The sequence below is a fragment of the Notolepis coatsorum genome, assembly GCF_963971535.1.
Source record: "Notolepis coatsorum genome assembly, chromosome: 5".
Taxonomy (NCBI): Eukaryota; Metazoa; Chordata; class Actinopteri; order Aulopiformes; family Paralepididae; genus Notolepis; species Notolepis coatsorum.
In genome coordinates this window covers 160,713,504-160,732,583 of record NC_140169.1, presented here as the reverse complement: position 1 = coordinate 160,732,583, position 19,080 = coordinate 160,713,504, and the positions used below count along the sequence as shown (strand labels likewise).

Sequence of the window (19,080 nt, the reverse complement as noted above, 5' to 3'; positions counted from 1 at the left end):
ACCTCCAACACCATCACCCTGAGCATCGGGTCCCCCCAGGGCTGTGTTCTGAGCCCCCTGCTGTACTCACTCTACACACACGATTGTGTGGCCAAGTTCAGCTCCAACTCCATAGTGAAGTTCGCAGACGACACGGTGGTGTTGGGGCTGATCTCGGACAACGACGAGAAGGCCTACCGGGAGGAGGTTGAGGTACTGGAACGCTGGTGCCAGGACAACAGCCTGCTCCTGAACATTGGTAAAACCAAGGAGCTGATCGTGGATTATAGGAGAGGACAGCAGGAGACACACACACCACTGATGATTAACGGGGCTACCGTGGACAGGGTGAGCAGCTTTAAGTACCTGGGGGTCCACATCTCAGAGGATCTGACATGGTCAACACACATAGACACAGTAGTAAAGAAGGCGAAACAGCGCCTCTACCACCTGAGACAGTTAAGGAAGTTCAGAGTATCGGGGAAGATACTCCAGTCCTTCTACTCAGGAGCTGTAGAGAGCATCTTGACCGGAAACTTCACTGCCTGGTATGGAAACAGCACGGCACAGGACAAGAAGGCCCTACAGAGAGTGGTGCACTCAGCCGAGCGTACCACGGGTATTGCACTACCTCCCCTGCAGGTTCTATACAACAAGAGGTGCAAATCCAGAGCCTGCAGAATAATGAAAGACCCCCACCACCCCAATAACAGCCTGTTTCAGCTGCTGAGGTCAGGCAGACGCCTGCGAACCCCAGCTACTAGGACAGAGAGGCTTAGGCTCAGCTTCTTCCCCCAGGCCATCAGAGTCTTGAACAATGAACATTGAGTACCACAGAACACTGAACTATCCACACATAAGCACACATGAGCACACACACGACACGCACGCTGTGCACGCTCACAAACTAGCAGCCACTTTGACACTTTAACATGAGCGGGCACACACTCATGCCGCACACACCCACACTTATTGCCAAAAGGAAAGGCCACTTTAAACTAGTATTAGCAACAGTAACAGTGTATTGCACTGCCAAAGCTACCTAGCATGTCCTATATACTCTGTAAATAACTATGTACAAATGCCGAGATGTAACACCATGTTGCCTGTTACCTGTTATTGCACAATGTTTTTTGTATTGGATTCTATTATATGTTGTACCACTGTATTGCACATCGTTGCGGGCAAGACCACCCGCATTTCATTGTATACTCGTATGCCGTGACAAATAAAACTCTTGACTTGACTTGACTTGACGTACACACCTCTGCCAGTATCTAATCTGGTTGTGTCTCCCCTCCCTCCCTCCACCAGGGGGTGCTGCAGGGCTGTAACTCTATGTGCGCCGGCTACCTCTTCCAGCCCGACAAGCAGTACGACGTGACGTACGACACGGGGGACAAGGCCATCCAGTGCGGACGCCATGTGGACATCTTCAAGTTCTGGCTGATGTGGAAAGCAAAGGTGTGGCACAGACAATCTGGGGGGCAGGGGGGCCAAATCGGGGGGGAAAGGGTTAACCATCTGTAGTGTGGTAGTAAAAGGGTTAACCGCCTGTAGTGTAGTAGTGAAAGGGCTAACCGTCTGTCGTGTGGTAGTGAAAGGGGTTAACCGTCTGTAGTGTAGTAGTGAAAGGGTTAACGGTCTGTAGTGTGGTAGTGAAAGGGTTAACCTTATGTAGTGTGGTAGTGAAAGGGTTAACCGTCTGTAGTGTGGTAGTGAAAGGGTTAACCTTATGTAGTGTGGTAGTGAAAGGGTTAACCGTCTGTAGTGTGGTAGTGAAAGTGTTAACCGCCCGTAGTGTGGTAGTGAAAGGGTTAACCGGCTGTAGTGTGGTAGTGAAAGGGTTAACCGGCTGTAGTGTGGTAGTGAAAGGGTTAACCGTCTGTATTGTGGTAGTGAAGGGTTAACCTTCTGTAGTGTGGTAGTGAAAAGGTTAACCTTCTGTAGTGTGGTAGTGAAAGGAGGGTTAACCTTCTGTAGTGTGGTATTGAAAGGGTTAACCGTCTGTAGTGTGGTAGTGAAAGTGTTAACCGCCCGTAGTGTGTTAGTGAAAGGGTTAACTGGCTGTAGTCTGGTAGTGAAAGGGTTAACCGGCTGTAGTGTGGTAGTGAAAGGGTTAACCGTCTGTAGTGTGGTAGTGAAAGGGTTAACCTTCTGTAGTGTGGTAGTGAAAGGGTTAACCGTCTGTATTGTGGTAGTGAAGGGTTAACCTTCTGTAGTGTGGTATTGAAAGGGTTAACCGTCTGTAGTGTGGTAGTGAAATGGTTAACCATCTGTAGTGTGGTAGTGAAAGGGTTAACCGTATGTAGTGTGATATTGAAAGGGTTAACCCTCTGTAGTGTGGTATTGAAAGGGTTAACCGTCTGTAGTGTGGTAGTGAAAGGGTTAACCATCTGTAGTGTGGTATTGAAAGGGTTAACCTTCTGTAGTGTGGTAGTGAAAGGGTTAACCGTCTGTAGTGTGGTAGTGAAAGGAGGGTTAACCTTCTGTAGTGTGGTATTGAAAGGGTTAACCGTCTGTAGTGTGGTAGTGAAAGCGTTAACTATCTGTAGTGTGGTAGTGAAAGGGTTAACCGTCTGTAGTGTGGTAGTGAAAGTGTTAACCGCCCGTAGTGTGGTAGTGCAAGGGTTAACCTTCTGTAGTGTGGTAGTGAAAGGGTTAACCGTCTGTAGTGTGGTAGTGAAAGTGTTAACCGCCCGTAGTGTGGTAGTGAAAGGGTTAACCGTCTGTAGTGTGGTAGTGAAAGGGTTAACCGTCTGTAGTGTGGTAGTGAAAGGGTTAACCAGCTGTAGTGTGGTAGTGAAAGGGTTAACCGTCTGTAGTGTGGTAGTGAAAGGTTAACCGTCTGTAGTGTGGTAGTGAAAGGGTTAACCGTCTGTAGTGTGGTAGTGAAAGGGTTAACCATCTGTAGTGTGGTAGTGAAAGGGTTAACCGTCTGTAGTGTGGTAGTGAAAGGGTTAACCGTCTGTAGTGTGGTAGTGAAAGGGTTAACCTCGCTCTCTTCCTCTCCTAAAAGGGGACGGTGGGCTTCGAGCAGCATATTGACAAGTGCCTGGACCTGTCGTCGTATCTCTACAACAAGATCAAGAACCGCGAGGGCTACGAGATGGTGTTCCAGGGAGAGGTGAGATTACCCTCTCCGCTCCCCCTTCATTACCCTGCTCCCCGAGGGAGCCGCTATCTCCCTGAGAGGTGATACCCTGCTGGGTGTCAGGGAGGGCCCTCTGCGTCTGAGGAATATAACTCTCCAGCTCCAGAAGAAACACAAGTTGGAAAACGAAGACCAGGATTTTGGAAACGTATGTTATGTCAGTCTTTTCATACGGAGCAGAAGCATGGACGCTGAATGAAGAGGCAAAGAGGATGATAGACTCTTTTAAAATGTGGACGCAGAGGAAGATGCTGAAGATAACATGGAAGGATAAGATCAAGAATGAGGAGGTACTGAGAAGAGTTGGTATGCAAGGAGGACAGCTGCTGGAGAGGTTGAAAAAGAGAAAGATGGAGTTGTGCGGGCATGTTCTGAGAGGATCCAGCGGGGAGATGTTCAAGAAGTTGGTGATGGGGAAGGTGGATGGAAAGAGAGGAAGTGGAAGACCAAGAAGAGGCTGGGTAGACGACGTCTGTGATTGGAGCGGAGTGAGAGGTGGAGTCACGGAGTTGGAGAGAAGAAGTGGGGACAGAATGGGTTGGAGAGTGATAGGCAACATTCAGAACAAAGAAGCCACCTAATGATGATGAGCTCATTATCTGAGGGGCCCGGTCTGCTGCGGCATATGATAGTAGTTTAACCCATTAAGCACCCCCCACAGCCCAAATGGAATGATCCAAAAAAAAAAAAAAAATATATTTATAATTATTATTATAATTTTAAATTATTTTGTATTCGGGGGGTATCGACTACAAGTCGACTATACAAATCCTTAGTCAGGGACAGGCCTAGTTTTCTGATGAGATCGTGTTGTTTGGGGAGATGCAGAGAAAGGCATCACTCGAGGCACATGCCGTCCCACAAAATGTCCCTCACAAAACGTCCCTCACAAAACGTCCATGTAGGAGAGACGACAATCAGGGGTGTAAAGTACTTGAGTAATTGTACTTTGTTACAATACTTAAGTACTGTTTTGGGGGATTTGTACTTTACTCGAGTATTATTAGGTTTGTATACTTCTACTTTTACTCAATTACATTTCAGAGAAAAAATACATACTTTTTTACTCCTTACATTTAAAATCCAGACCTACAAAGAACAAAGTAAAAATCTCGCAGGTCCAACCATTTTAATTTGTATATTTGTTTCTCTGGCCGAACTAACGTTAACGTTATTAATCCTGCGGCCGCACTTTATTTTAAATTTGCCAATCAAATCCCCATCAATGGAAAATTAACCCGCCCATACCCATGCTGATCCCAAGCGGGGATCTTTGATTAAACACCTGCTATCAGAAGAATAGACAGTCAGAGTGACGAGCAACAGAAGATGGCCACAATCGATAGTACGAGTGATGAAGAGGACGAAACGGAACATTTCATTGCCCCGGAATAAAAAAAAGTTTTTACTTTTACTTTTTAGTACTTAAGTATACTTTTATATCCCCTGTGTATAACTCATGGTGGCAGTCCTGCACGCCGTTGCAAGAAGGACTGTTTTCAGCTGAATGTGTTCCAGACTGGGTTAATTTATATGCCCATGTTAGCTGAGATGATGTCACTTCCTGTCATCAATGTGTTCCAGACTGGGTTCATTTATATGCCCATGTTAGCTGAGATGATGTCACTTCCTGTCATCAATGTGTTTGTTCTCTCCTGGCAGCCGCAGCACACCAACGTCTGCTTCTGGTACCTTCCACCGAGCCTGCGCTGCCTGGCAGACGGCCCGGAGAGGAGGGACAGACTGCACAAGGTAATTAACTACAACAACAACAACAACAACAACAACAACAACAAATACTACTACTACAACAACAACTACTACTACTACTACTACTATTACTACAACAACTACAACAACAACAACAACAACAACAACAACAACAACAACAACAACAACAACAACAACAACAACAACAACAACGACTACCAGGGACGTGCACAGGACTTTAGAGGGGCAGGTGCTCAAAGGCTGAAAAGGGCACTATACCTGTGTGTATATATTAACCGAGCGCGCGTAGCACGATTTTTAAGGGCCCTTTTCGGGCGGGGGGCCCCCTTTTTATGCTTTTTGGGGGGTTTTGGTGATCAAATATTGAATATTGAACTATAATAATCAGTGCAGGAGCTCACTTATCCTTGAAAGACACTTTTATCACTGACTTAAAAGGCCCATACATCTCCATAAATGTTCAGGGGGGAGGGAATAAGTGCTTACCCTACAGACCCCAAGAAGTGCTGTATATTCTGTATTGTTTAATATAAATCCATTTTTTATTCCAATCCCGATTTGTATTTGAGATTCCCTAATCCCATCGGACTTGACTTCTTCGTGTCCCTCACCCACGCTATGCATAAAATATATAGGTCCGCGGAGAGGCACGTTGAGGAGGCCGTGCAAACTGCAATGGAATATGGGGCATCTCTCTCTCTTTACCTAATATTTTTATTCTATCCTGACATTTTTCAGTTGGAAGGGCAGTCTATATGCGTAACGATATAAAAAAAAAAAGAAAAAAGGTTTTTTATTTAATTTTTTCAAAAAGGGCACTTTTTTGTTGAGGCTAAAAAAGGCAGGTGCTCAAGCACCCCTTGGCCTCTATGTGTGCACTAGGGATGTGCATCTCCTCACTGAGGCCGATGCGATGTGCATCTCGATACGGTTCCAACGATACGATACATTAACGATACATTTGAAGCACCGGGCGATGCGATGCGATATGATTCACCCCCTGTTGAGATACGATACGATTCGATACGATTTGATTCAACATAATGCGATTCGGGGCGATACGATGCGATTCAACACGATGCAAAATAATAATAATAATAAATAATACAATTTTATGGTATGACAGAGGATTTGGTTGTATTCCTTATGCAGCTTATATTATTATTAAAAATAAAATAATCTACTGTAAGACAATTTATATAATTAAAAACTCTTGGGTGCCTAAGAAGACTTTTGCATAAACTGTCTTTTGACAGTTTGAGAGAGAGAGAGAGAGAGAGAGAGAGAGAGAGAGAGAGAGAGAGAGAGAGAGAGAGAGAGAGAGAGAGAGAGAGAGAGAGAGAGAGAGCCCCTCCCCGTCGACAGTTGATGATGTCACACACTAGACTAGGTCACTAGGATGCGACCGTAGCATTATGTCAACAACACGGAGGCAGCCGGCTAGCCTGGATGGATTGCATGAAGCGATATAATTAAGAAATGAATAACCAATAAATGTGAAGTTATCTTTGAACCCCTGTTGTCAAGCGTCTTCAATATACCCCCCCACCCCCCCTCCTCACTAATGTTACTGTGTTGCAGAGTCACTTTAGTTAGACACTAGTTTAGCGTTAGCTGAACGGCTAACTGGCGTTAGCCAGAGGCTACTAGCGTTAGCATGTTGAGCAATTCTATTCATGTCTCCTCGACTTCCACTGTTTGTTGATAACTGTGACGCGGCTCTCGCCTTATGTAGTAGCAAAGCAATAGTATCTGCTGTGTGTGTGTGTGCAGTCACAGTGCACTGCTGATAAGTGGATGAGAGGAAATTATATCAATGCATCGGTTTTTGACCGATGCAAAGACGCTACAACAAGATGCATCGCGAGTTCAGCCTGACATTTTGCCGACGCGGACTTATTCCACTGGTGCACTTGCATCGTGAACGTGTATGCCGGCGCACCGATGCAAATCGATGAATCGTCACATCACTAGTGTGCACGTGCCTGAGTCGACTACTACTACCAGTGTTGGGCAGTAGCTAGCTACAAGTAGCGACGCTACATAGCTTAACTACATTTCTCAGTAGCGTGATGGTAGCGTCGCTACTTTTGAACCAAGTAGCGTTCTCTGTAGTGCAGCTATTTTTAGAATCAAGTAGTGACGTAGCGTGAGCAAAACGCTACACGCTACTATCCGGAGAAACAGACTAAATAAAGATTTGTGAGAGAAAAAAAACTCCCCGGAGAAAACCCACTATGATTGGTTGGTTGGTTTAGATATGAGTATGACGACTCACAATTGGGTAAGGTTAGGCCAAAACATTACGGGTAGGCCAATCGGGGGCAGGATAGGGCGGGACATGCCGCTCCAGCTCCGCAAATCAGAAAGTGAAAATCAAAACACAGACCACTGAATGAATGAATGAACCAGTCCGCGCGAAATGGCAGAGGGATTCGATGTTTCCAGGGCTGATGGCATTGATGAAGATGATGTCAATAACAACAATGCCTCTCCATGGCCCTATCTGGAAAGATACTGTAGGCAGAAAATGAACAATATTATGGGGGTGGAGAAAAGAAAAAACAAACTAACATAAATACATACACTAAGAGGGAAAAGATCACCTAGAGCAGTGGTTCTCAACCTGTGGGTCGGTCAGGACCCCCAGGGGGGGGTCCCCACATGATTTTGGGGCCATGGAATGTTTTGTGAGTTACATATTTAAATACATTTGGTCATTTAGCTGACGCTTTCATTCAAAGCAACTTACAAATTGTGTACAACAAGTCAGCAGGAGTGGTACATATCTAGCAGCCAAGGATAAGTAGTATTTGTAGCGGCTATCTTGATGTTCTGATAGACGCTCGGTTGGGTGCGGGGATGCCTCGTCTTTGACGCGCAATTTAGAAAATACACATTGTCGAGTCTGTGTCACCTGCCGTTGGGTGAAGTTCCCATTTAATTCAAGTATTTAGCACAATACAAGTGATGAGTCAAACAATAATTACTTCATAATGCTGTTACTAATATTTAAACCGAGAGAGGGTACGTGCGTGTGTTCATGCGGTAAAAACCGTGAGATCTCTCCGTCACCCATACCTAGATACCTTGATTGACATAGCATACACCTGTGCTTACACCTGTGCCTTTATTCAAAACCTATGCGCTCTGTGCTGCCACCCAGTGCTCCGTGCTGCCACCCAGTGATGAACTTAACAAACTACAAACTAAGCACAAAAACCATCAAATAGCTCCTACACACCGGCCCCAAATGTGAAGGTGGAAAACAATTACATTAAAGAAGAAAAAAGGAGCTATAACTAATGTTCTTGGTTCTTCTCTGAGCCAGAGGTTACCAGCACATAACTCAACGTTGGGTCGTGACTTTTACCGCCAGACCTTACACTGCTTCTTGAAGCAGAAAGAGCTTGGATATGGGCCGCTCCAACTGCCCTGTCTTGGTCTTCAACCGTACTGCCCGTACAAGCCATTTGCCCATCGCTGTGAGAATGTCTGGGGTATGGGGTCATCCCAAGACATGTTCCTTCGACACATTTCTTGCAACAACAGTTTTGGTAGCAAGGTGAATGGTGAAGAGAACCCCAACTGGTCACTGGGACTGACGATTGGAAGAATTCCACGTCTGGTGTGTGCTTGCTTTTCCACTCTCAGTCTTCCCTTCTTTGGGTGGCACACCCAGTGATGAGGGCGATACCACACACTGCCGTTTTTGTAGTCCGACTGGACTTGAGGCACAATTTCTCCGTAGTCACTGTCACTCGCATGAGTAAGAAAATCTGTGTACTCATTTTGGTAGTCCTTATTCCATTCACACTTTATTTTTGGACTCTGAAGGTGCTGTTCCACAATGCACCTGTTGTTTGGCATGGTGATGTCATCCATTTTAAAAGGCAAGTCCATGCAATAATGTCCTTCCTGCATGCAAATAGACTTCTCCAAGATCTCCATAAAACTTGGGTCCTCTCTTGACATCTCCTGCTGCTCCTCCAGTGACTTCTCGTTTAACTCTTGGTTGTACTGAGAGACCAACAGCTCCTCCAGTTTGACAATGGATGTCCTATTGGCATATATGGTCGAGCAGCTTATCTGACAACCATTATTACCCCTCAAAGGACCGTTGACGACCCACCCCAATAGGGTCTTCACGGCATAAGGTCCATCACCTTGGCTGTTGATAATTTCCCAGGGTTCCATGAGTTTTGATGCATTAGCTCCAATCAAAAGTTCAACATCAGCGTCCAATTCTGGCATCCTGATACCCTTCAGATATTCCCATTTTTCAATATCTTGCAGAGTAGGGATGTTACTCTTTGAAACGGGGATTGTTTCATGTGTGAACGTTTCTGGGAGCTCCATAAAGTGGTTATTATCCAACTTGGACACTTCCAGTCCTGTAAGGATTTGGCTTTCAATGACCTTTTCTTGACCCATAGTGCGCATAAGAATGTTGGTCTTTGTACCCTGTAGATTCAGCTTCTTCATAAGATGGTTGGTACAGAAGGTTGCTGTACTTCCTGGGTCTAAGAAGGCGTAGGTCTGCAGCACTCCATTTCCTTTCTTGGATCTCAAATGTACTGGAACAATGGAAAGGGTACAGTCGTGGTCTCCGGCCCCAGTACAACCACATGCCTGAAGAGACACAAGTGCACTACTGACTGGTGTTTCTTGTGACTTGGTCAATTTGTCTTTGTTGTGGACATGCAGAATAGTCGGGTGTTTAAGATTGCATTCATCACAGGTCAGACGACTTCTGCATTCCTTACTCATGTGGCCAGACTTCAAGCATCCAAAACAAATTCCTTTTCCTCTCAGAAAATCTATTTTCTCCCTTTGAGAAATCATATTCAGTTTAAAACACTTAGAAAATGGATGTGACTCTTCACAATAGAGGCAGGCCTCTGAGGACAACTCCTTAGTTACGATAGGCTGCTTTGGCATCATGTGCACTGTGGGCACAGTTTCAGCTTGGTTGGTTGCGATGGTTATTGCAAAACTGCTTCCTTTAATGCTGCTCCTGGGTAGCGGCGCGCTCTTATCTACAGGTTTTAATGTGATGCTTGGTCGTGCATCTGAAATGTCACCAAAAATGGGATGAGACAATATTTTGACTTGTTTCTCCAAAAAGTTTACCATCTCTGGGAAGGTGGCCCTGTAGCCTTGCCGTTCTTGTATCTCACAAGCTGTAGACCTCCATCTTTCCCGCAGCTTGTATGGCCATTTCATCATAACATTCCTCATGTTTGATGGAACGTTCATCTCCTCCATGTACTGTATCTCTGTTATAGCGTTGCAGCACCCTCTTAGGAACAGCGTGAACTCCTGCAGCGCCTCTACATCCTCTGCTTTAACAACAGGCCAGCGAAAGGCTTTTTCCATGTAGGCTGTTGCTATCCTGTGCTCATTACCAAAGTGTTCTTTCAAAAGACCTTTTGCTCTTTGATATCCTTGTTGTGGTGGCATGTGTAAGCAGCTTCGCACCAGCTCTCTGGGCTTCCCCCTGGTGTACTGCTCCAGAAAATACAAACAGTCTTGATAACTGCATGTTACCTCTTCAACACAATGTTCAAATGTCCTAAAAAAGGAAATGAAGTGCAATGGATCACCATCAAATATGGTTATATCTCTTTTTGGTAAAGTAGATAACATTTGCTGTTGAATGAGCAATGTGGTGAGTTCATTCTGCCTTTGCATGATTCCACAAATGGCATCCTGGTCCACTGTATTTTGCACTGCAGCGTTCTGTGTAGGCTGTCATTCCTGTGCAGCTACTGACCTACGAGGTGCAGCAGTGGAGGCTGTGAAAGCATTTTGAGACTGATGCTTTAGAGTAGTGGTGAGAGACGTCCCAGTGTTTGGTTGCCACTGTGGCATGAGAGTAGTATCCTTTGCTTGTGGAATTCCATGATGTTGTACTTTCTCCTGAAAGTGTGTGTGCATATTCACCTTTGGTCGCACATCATATGTGGAAAAGATAGGTGGCGCTCTTGAGCCTTGATCCGAAATCAGGGTGTTCTCCTTCGGCACAAATGCAGTTGCCTGTAGGTTGAATTGAGGTCTCAGCTCTTTAATAGATTTGCTCAGGTAGGAATTAATTCCATCTGAAAGGGCCTTTCCTCCAACAGCACTGCCTTCCAGCACAGAAAGTCTTGCAGTAACAACAGCCATTTGTGTATCAAGCTCCAGTTGCTCCTTAACTTTTCTGAGTTTCTCTTGTTCATGTCTGAGTTTCTCCTCTTGTGCCTCTATTTCATGTTTCCTTTGCAGAGCAGCGGTTTGCTCCATTAAAGCCGCTTTCTTTGCCATGGCATTTAAACGTGCAGATGCAGTACTAGAACCTGATGCTCTACTGGCATTGCTTCTTCTGCTTGACCTTTTACTAGACACATTAGACGCACTGTCTCCAGCTTTAATTTCCTCATGCAAATCAGATTAAATTTTTTCCAATTCAGCATTATCATCATTGACCTGAAAAATCCCATTTTCGCTCAACCATGTTGATACTTCATTTACAAATGTATCATTTGTTTCCTTTGTTGCATAAAACCATTCGTCCTGCTTTCTCTGCGTATCCTCAGTTGTAGGATACTCAGTCATCAATGTATTATGTGCCTCAGAGGCAACTTGACATAGAGCTTTGAACTGTTTTAGATTTTGGTGCACAAGATTTACATTGTCATTGGAAACTAGAAGAGTGATGATTTCCCTTTTCAATTTCCTTGCTTGTGTACAATATGCATTTCTGTCCGTTTGGAGCCTTTCAATCAAAATTGATAATCCCTTTAAAGAAGGCTTTCTTATTCTTGGCTCACAAACATTTTGCCCTTGGCTGGGCTCCACAATATCATGACGTAAACTCATTTTTGATAATACGTACTGTTCCTTTAAGAGACTGGAGTCTCTCTCGTGAAAAAAAGTCAATACAATAACAACAAAACTTTCAATGCTGCTGCTCCATTAGCAAGCAACCCAGTGCGATACACTAACCAGTCCTCCTTTGGTGTGCTATCTCGGGATGATGATCTTTATCCAGAAGCAGCATTCCAAGCCAGGTTCCAAAATCCTCCATTTGTCCAAGTAAGATCGGGTTTTTACTTGTGTAGCGGCTATCTTGATGTTCTGATAGACGCTCCTTTGGGTGCGGGGATGCCTCGTCTTTGACGCGCAATTTAGAAAATACACATTGTCGAGTCTGTGTCACCTGCCGTTGGGTGAAGTTCCCATTTAATTCAAGTATTTAGCACAATACAAGTGATGAGTCAAACAATAATTACTTCATAATGCTGTTACTAATATTTAAACCGAGCGAGGGTACGTGCGTGTGTTCATGCGGTAAAAACCGTGAGATCTCTCCGTCACCCATACCTAGATACCTTGATTGACATAGCATACACCTGTGCCTACACCTGTGCCTTTATTCAAAACCTATGCGCTCCGTGCTGCCACCCAGTGCTCCGTGCTGCCACCCAGTGATGAACTTAACAAACTACAAACTAAGCACAAAAACCATCAAATAGCTCCTACAGTATTGTTTGTCTAGCAGTGTCGAGCTTGAGTGTTATACTCTGAGTACATACTGTAGTAGTATAGACATATTAGCATAGTTGGTGGTAGTATAGACATGGTAGCATAATAGTAAAATGCAGTACGACAGTTATTATTAGTTAAAATTCAGATATTGAAGAAGTGTGTTTTTGGTTGATAAAGTGGGCAGTTTATCCTGTGCTGAAAAGTCTCCATTCCAATAGAGAGAGTATATATTTTGGTGTTTATTTGATTATTGTTTCACTGCCTTTTATTTATTACGTTTCCACAGTTCTTTCCTCATACTTTATTAACATTTTGTACATAATACAAGTTCATGTTAATAGGATGACACAAAAAGCCAGACCGAGGGCTTGTTTCAGTTTTCTAATAAACAATCAAACTGAACCTTTTTTTTTGCCTGCCTATTTGTTTTGTGGAAACTTGATCATAAAGTAAAAAAATAAATAAAAAAAGTAGTGCCGATGTAGTTAGCTATTTTTGCCATGTTCTTGTAGTGTAGCTTGCTACATTTATCTGGGGATAGCTTCCATTGTAGTTGAGCTATATTTAATCGAGAGTAACTTGTAGTGTAGCTTACTACATTTATCTGGGGATAGCTTTCATTGTAGTTGAGCTATATTTAATCGAGAGTAACTTGTAGTGTAGCTTACTACATTTATCTGGGGATAGCTTCCATTGTAGTTGAGCTATATTTAATCGAGAGTAACTTGTAGTGTAGCTTACTACATTTTCCAAGTAGCTTGCCCATCACTGACGACTACTACTACTAATACTACTACTACTACTACTACTACTACTACTACTACTACTACTACTACTACTACTACTACTACTACTACTACTACTACTACTACCACCACTACTACTACTACTACTACTACTACTACTACTACTACTACTACTACTACTACTACTACTACTACTACTACTACTACTACAACTGCTACAAGAGAGAGAGAGAGAGAGAGAGAGAGAGAGAGAGAGAGAGAGAGAGAGAGAGAGAGAGAGAGAGAGAGAGAGAGAGAGAGAGAGAGAGAGAGAGAGAGAGAGAGAGAGAGAGAGAGAGAGAGAGAGGTATCTGTAAAGCATTCCCGGTAACTGGAGAAAGGTATTCCCGTAACCTATGGGTAACCGAGAATACCTTGAGGTACCAGGAATACCATGCCTAGGTGTTCTTGGTTACCTAAATAGGTATTCCCGTAACCTGGTAGGTATTCACGGTAACTTTAGATATTGATATGTATTCCGGTGACTTGTGAAAAGGAAAGGTTACCAGGAATACTATTACCATATAGGTATTCACGGTAACTTATATGTATTCCGGTAATTAATTAATTGAAGCTAACACATCATGGAGGCCCAGGCCGTTAGCTACAAGCTACAAGCTAACAACACATCATGGAGGCCCAGGCCGTTAGCTACAAGCTAACACATTAATTAAATGTATTAATATTATCAGGGGTAGGCTAGCATATATAATAGAATGGTGGCATGGTGGTGTAGACTGACTAGGGGCATGGTGGTGGTGTAGACTGACTAGGAGCATGGTGGTGGTGTAGACTGACTAGGGGCATGGTGGTGGTGTAGACTGACTAGGGGCAGGTTGGTGTAGACTGACTAGGGGCATGGTGGTGTATACTGACTAGGGGCATGGTGGTGGTGTAGACTGACTAGGGGCATGGTGGTGGTGTAGACTGACTAGGGGCAGGTTGGTGTAGACTGACTAGGGGCATGGTGGTGTATACTGACTAGGGGCATGGTGGTGTAGACTGACTAGGGGCATGGTGGTGGTGTAGACTGACTAGGGGCATGGTGGTGTAGACTGACTAGGGGCATGGTGGTGTAGACTGACTAGGGGCAGGTTGGTGTAGACTGACTAGGGGCATGGTGGTGTAGACTGACTAGGGGCATGGTGGTGGTGTAGACTGACTAGGGGCATGGTGGTGTAGACTGACTAGGGGCATGGTGGTGTAGACTGACTAGGGGCAGGTTGGTGTAGACTGACTAGGGGCATGGTGGTGTAGACTGACTAGGGGCATGGTGGTGGTGTAGACTGACTAGGGGCATGGTGGTGGTGTAGACTGACTAGGGGCAGTTGGTGTAGACTGACTAGGGGCATGGTGGTGTAGACTGACTAGGGGCATGGTGGTGGTGTAGACTGACTAGGGGCAGGTTGGTGTAGACTGACTAGGGGCATGGTGGTGGTGTAGACTGACTAGGGGCAGGTTGGTGTAGACTGACTAGGGGCATGGTGGTGTATACTGACTAGGGGCATGGTGGTGGTGTAGACTGACTAGGGGCATGGTGGTGGTGTAGACTGACTAGGGCCAGGTTGGTGTAGACTGACTAGGGGCATGGTGGTGTATACTGACTAGGGGCATGGTGGTGTAGACTGACTAGGGGCATGGTGGTGGTGTAGACTGACTAGGGGCATGGTGGTGTAGACTGACTAGGGGCATGGTGGTGTAGACTGACTAGGGGCAGGTTGGTGTAGACTGACTAGGGGCATGGTGGTGTAGACTGACTAGGGGCATGGTGGTGGTGTAGACTGACTAGGGGCATGGTGGTGGTGTAGACTGACTAGGGGCAGTTGGTGTAGACTGACTAGGGGCATGGTGGTGTAGACTGACTAGGGGCATGGTGGTGGTGTAGACTGACTAGGGGCAGGTTGGTGTAGACTGACTAGGGGCATGGTGGTGGTGTAGACTGACTAGGGGCATGGTGGTGGTGTAGACTGACTAGGGGCATGGTGGTGGTGTAGACTGACTAGGGGAATGGTGGTGTAGACTGACTAGGGGAATGGTGGTGGTGTAGACTGCCTAGGGGCATGGTGGTGTAGACTGACTAGGGCATGGTGGTGGTGTAGACTGACTAGGGGCATGGTGGTGGTGTAGACTGACTAGGGGCAGGTTGGTATAGACTGACTAGGGGCATGGTGGTGGTGTAGACGACTGACTAGGGGCAGGTTGGTGTAGACTGACTAGGGGCATGGTGGTGGTGTAGACTGACTAGGGGCATGGTGGTGGTGTAGACTGACTAGGGGCATGGTGGTGGTGTAGACTGACTAGGGGCATGGTGGTGGTGAAGACTGACTAGGGGCATGGTGGTGGTGTAGACTGACTAGGGGCATGGTGGTGGTGTAGACTGACTAGGGGCATGGTGGTGGTGTAGACTGACTAGGATGGTGGTGGTGTAGACTGACTAGGGGCATGGTGGTGGTGTAGACTGACTAAGGGCATGGTGGTGGTGTAGACTGACTAGGGGCATGGTGGTCATGTAGACTGACTAGGGGCATGGTGGTGGTGTAGACTGACTAGGGGCATGGTGGTGGTGTAGACTGACTAGGGGCATGGTGGTGTAGACTGACTAGGGGCATGGTGGTGGTGTAGACTGACTAGGGGCATGGTGGTGTAGACTGATTAGGGGCATGGTGGTGGTGTAGACTGACTAGGGGCATGGTGGTGGTGTAGACTGACTAGGGGCATGGTGGTGTAGACTGACTAGGGGCATGGTGGTGGTGTAGACTGACTAGGGGCATGGTGGTGGTGTAGACTGACTAGGGGCATGGTGGTGTAGACTGACTAGGGGCATGGTGGTGGTGTAGACTGACTAGGGGCATGGTGGTGGTGTAGACTGACTAGGGGCATGGTGGTGTAGACGGACTAGGGGCAGGTTGGTGTAGACTGACTAGGGGCATGGTGGTGTAGACTGACTAGGGGCATGGTGGTGTAGACTGACTAGGGGCACGTGGTGTAGACTGACTAGGGGCATGGTGGTGTAGACTGACTAGGGGCATGGTGGTGTAGACTGACTAGGGGCATGGTGGTGTAGACTGACTAGGGGCATGGTGGTGTATACTGACTAGGGGCATGGTGGTGGTGTAGACTGACTAGGGGCATGGTGGTGGTGTAGACTGACTAGGCGCAGGTTGGTGTAGACTGACTAGGGGCATGGTGGTGGTGTAGACTGACTAGGGGCATGGTGGTGTAGACTGACTAGGGGCATGGTGACCAGGAATACCTGTTTTTTCCAAAATTCAGTTCAAATGCCATCTTGGAATAACAAAACAACGATTGTGTGCAGACAATTGAAAATGTTGGGTTCCTTTCCACTTTCTTGAATATAGAAAAAATTAAAATACTTGTTCTAGAACTGTATTTTTTGCACTTGTTTGTTAAGTTAAGTTACTGGGAATACCCTTTCCTTGTTTTTGCTCATTTTTACAGACAAAACACAACACATTCTAGTAATTCTGGTTTACACCTAACCCTTATTATTGCTGTTATGATTTCCAAAAATAAAATCTCACCAATCTTTAGTAAAATAGGAGATTTAAGTGTTTATCTGGAATTGTGAGGATAGGTATTCACCGTAACCTGGGATCAATATGTGAAAAGTAATTATCTCCTAAAATAATTGGCCACAAAAGACGAAACTCATTTTGGTTGTTCATTGGGGTGCCAAGATCATGTCCAAAACATATCATGCATCTGCCATGAAAATTAAGCCTTTTATGTTTGTTATCAATTGAAGGCCATGAACTATGTTGACTCATATCCCATACCCGGATTTTTCCTTCAGATTCAGCTAAATTTGAATTCTATTGAGATAACTCGGGGAGAACTATGGTATTATGTTACATGATGATGATATCCCTACAAAACAACCGAAACATTTTAATTCTCTCTTAAATTGGAGGAGATAGTGAATTGGTATTCCCGGTAACTTAGGTCAACTTTAGAGGTCCGCCATCCCTCATTACATGATTTTTTTTTTAAAGGTGAATTATTTGTCATCTATAACAATCATTCTTGACATGAGAAAAGATTTTTAATGTTGTTCGTATAACTTCCTGGGTTATATGGCTTAGAATGGGGCAGGTTACCGGGAATACATGCGTTACCCATATAGAGAGAGAGAGAGAGAGAGAGAGAGAGAGAGAGAGAGAGAGAGAGAGAGAGAGAGAGAGAGAGAGAGAGAGAGAGAGAGAGAGAGATAGAGAGAGAGAGAGAGGCTGATTAGGAGGCCAAGTTACAGACAGCACAGCAGAAACATGTGCCCTTTTGGCCAAGCACCTGATCATATTATGCTTCTCGTTCCCCAACAACAGGTGGCCCCCAAGATCAAGGCCTTGATGATGGAGTCTGGGAGCACCATGGTGGGCTACCAGCCTCAGGGGAACAAGGTCAACTTCTTCCGCATGGTGGTCTCCAACCCCGCCGCCACTGTGTCAGACATCGACTTCCTGATCGACGAGATCGAGCGCTTGGGGCAGGACTTGTAGGAGCCGTGCACCAGTAGCCTCGTGATTAAAGTCGTTTCCCCTTTTTTTCTCCTCAAATATTTATCTTTTTCCAGCTCTGAAAAGCCTTTTGGCTTCAGGTCTTCGTCGCATCATGAAGTCATACTAGCAGGGTCGGCTTCACAGAAATGGCTTAAAGGTGCTGGAAGTGGTATTTTCTTTGTTAGAATACGTGTTAAAATAACTGGTCTACGTGTTAAGATAATAGCTCTACACTCCGACAGCCATCACTGATATAGAGTGTTTGGTCAGTAACATGGGTCTCCCAGTCCCTCCTGCTCTGCAGTAAACAGCCATCACTGATATAGAGTGTCTGGTCAGTAACATGGGTCTCCCAGTCCCTCCGCTCTGCAGTAAACAGCCATCACTGATATAGAGTGTCTGGTCAGTAACATGGGTCTCCCAGTCCCTCCGCTCTGCAGTAAACAGCCATCACTGATATAGAGTGTCTGGTCAGTAACATGGGTCTCCCAGTCCCTCCGCTCTGCAGTAAACAGCCATCACTGATATAGAGTGTCTGGTCAGTAACATGGGTCTCCCAGACTTACCGCTCTGCAGTAAACAGCCATCACTGATATAGTGTCTGGTCAGTAACATGGGTCTCCCAGTCCCTCCGCTCTGCAGTAGACAGCCATCACTGATATAGAGTGTCTGGTCAGTAACATGGGTCTCTCAGTCCCTCCGCTCTGCAGTAAACAGCCATCACTGATATAGAGTGTCTGGTCAGTAACATGGGTCTCCCAGTCCCTCCGCTCTGCAGTAAACAGCCATCGCTGATATAGTGTCTGGTCAGTAACATGGGTCTCCCAGTCCCTCCGCTCTGCAGTAAACAGCCATCACTGATATAGAGTGTCTGGTCAGTAACATGGGTCTCTCAGTCCCTCCTGCTCTGCAGTAAACAGCCATCACTGATATAGTGTCTGGTCAGTAACATGGGTCTCCCAGACTTACCGCTCTGCAGTAAACAGCCATCACTGATATAGTGTCTGGTCAGTAACATGGGTCTCTCAGTCCCTCCGCTCTGCAGTAAACAGCCATCACTGATATAGAGTGTCTGGTCAGTAACATGGGTCTCCCAGTCCCTCCACTCTGCAGTAAACAGCCAAAACTGATATAGAGTGTCTGGTCAGTAACATGGGTCTCCCAGTCCCTCCTGCTCTGCAGTAAACAGCCATCACTGATATAGAATGTCTGGTCAGTAACATGGGTCTCCCAGTCCCTCCTGCTCTGCAGTAAACAGCCATCACTGATATAGAGTGTCTGGTCAGTAACATGGGTCTCCCAGTCCCTCCACTCTGCAGTAAACAGCCATCACTGATATAGAGTGTCTGGTCAGTAACATGGGTCTCCCAGTCCCTCCTGCTCT

The 19,080-nt window shown here is 45.7% G+C and overlaps 1 protein-coding gene across 1 annotated transcript in view; it reads left to right on the top strand.

Annotated features, from left to right (window-relative positions):
- LOC311229314 (glutamate decarboxylase 1) overlaps positions 1–17,982 on the top strand; it is a 102,784-nt gene extending 84,802 nt beyond the window's left edge. The window contains exons 11-14 of the mRNA XM_084315389.1: positions 1,294–1,443; positions 2,999–3,106; positions 4,796–4,885; positions 17,523–17,982. Coding sequence (XP_084171515.1) covers positions 1,294–1,443; positions 2,999–3,106; positions 4,796–4,885; positions 17,523–17,696 — 522 coding nt within the window. The 3' untranslated portion in view covers positions 17,697–17,982. The remainder of the gene's footprint in view (positions 1–1,293; positions 1,444–2,998; positions 3,107–4,795; positions 4,886–17,522) is intronic.
- Positions 17,983–19,080: the final 1,098 nt, after the last annotated feature.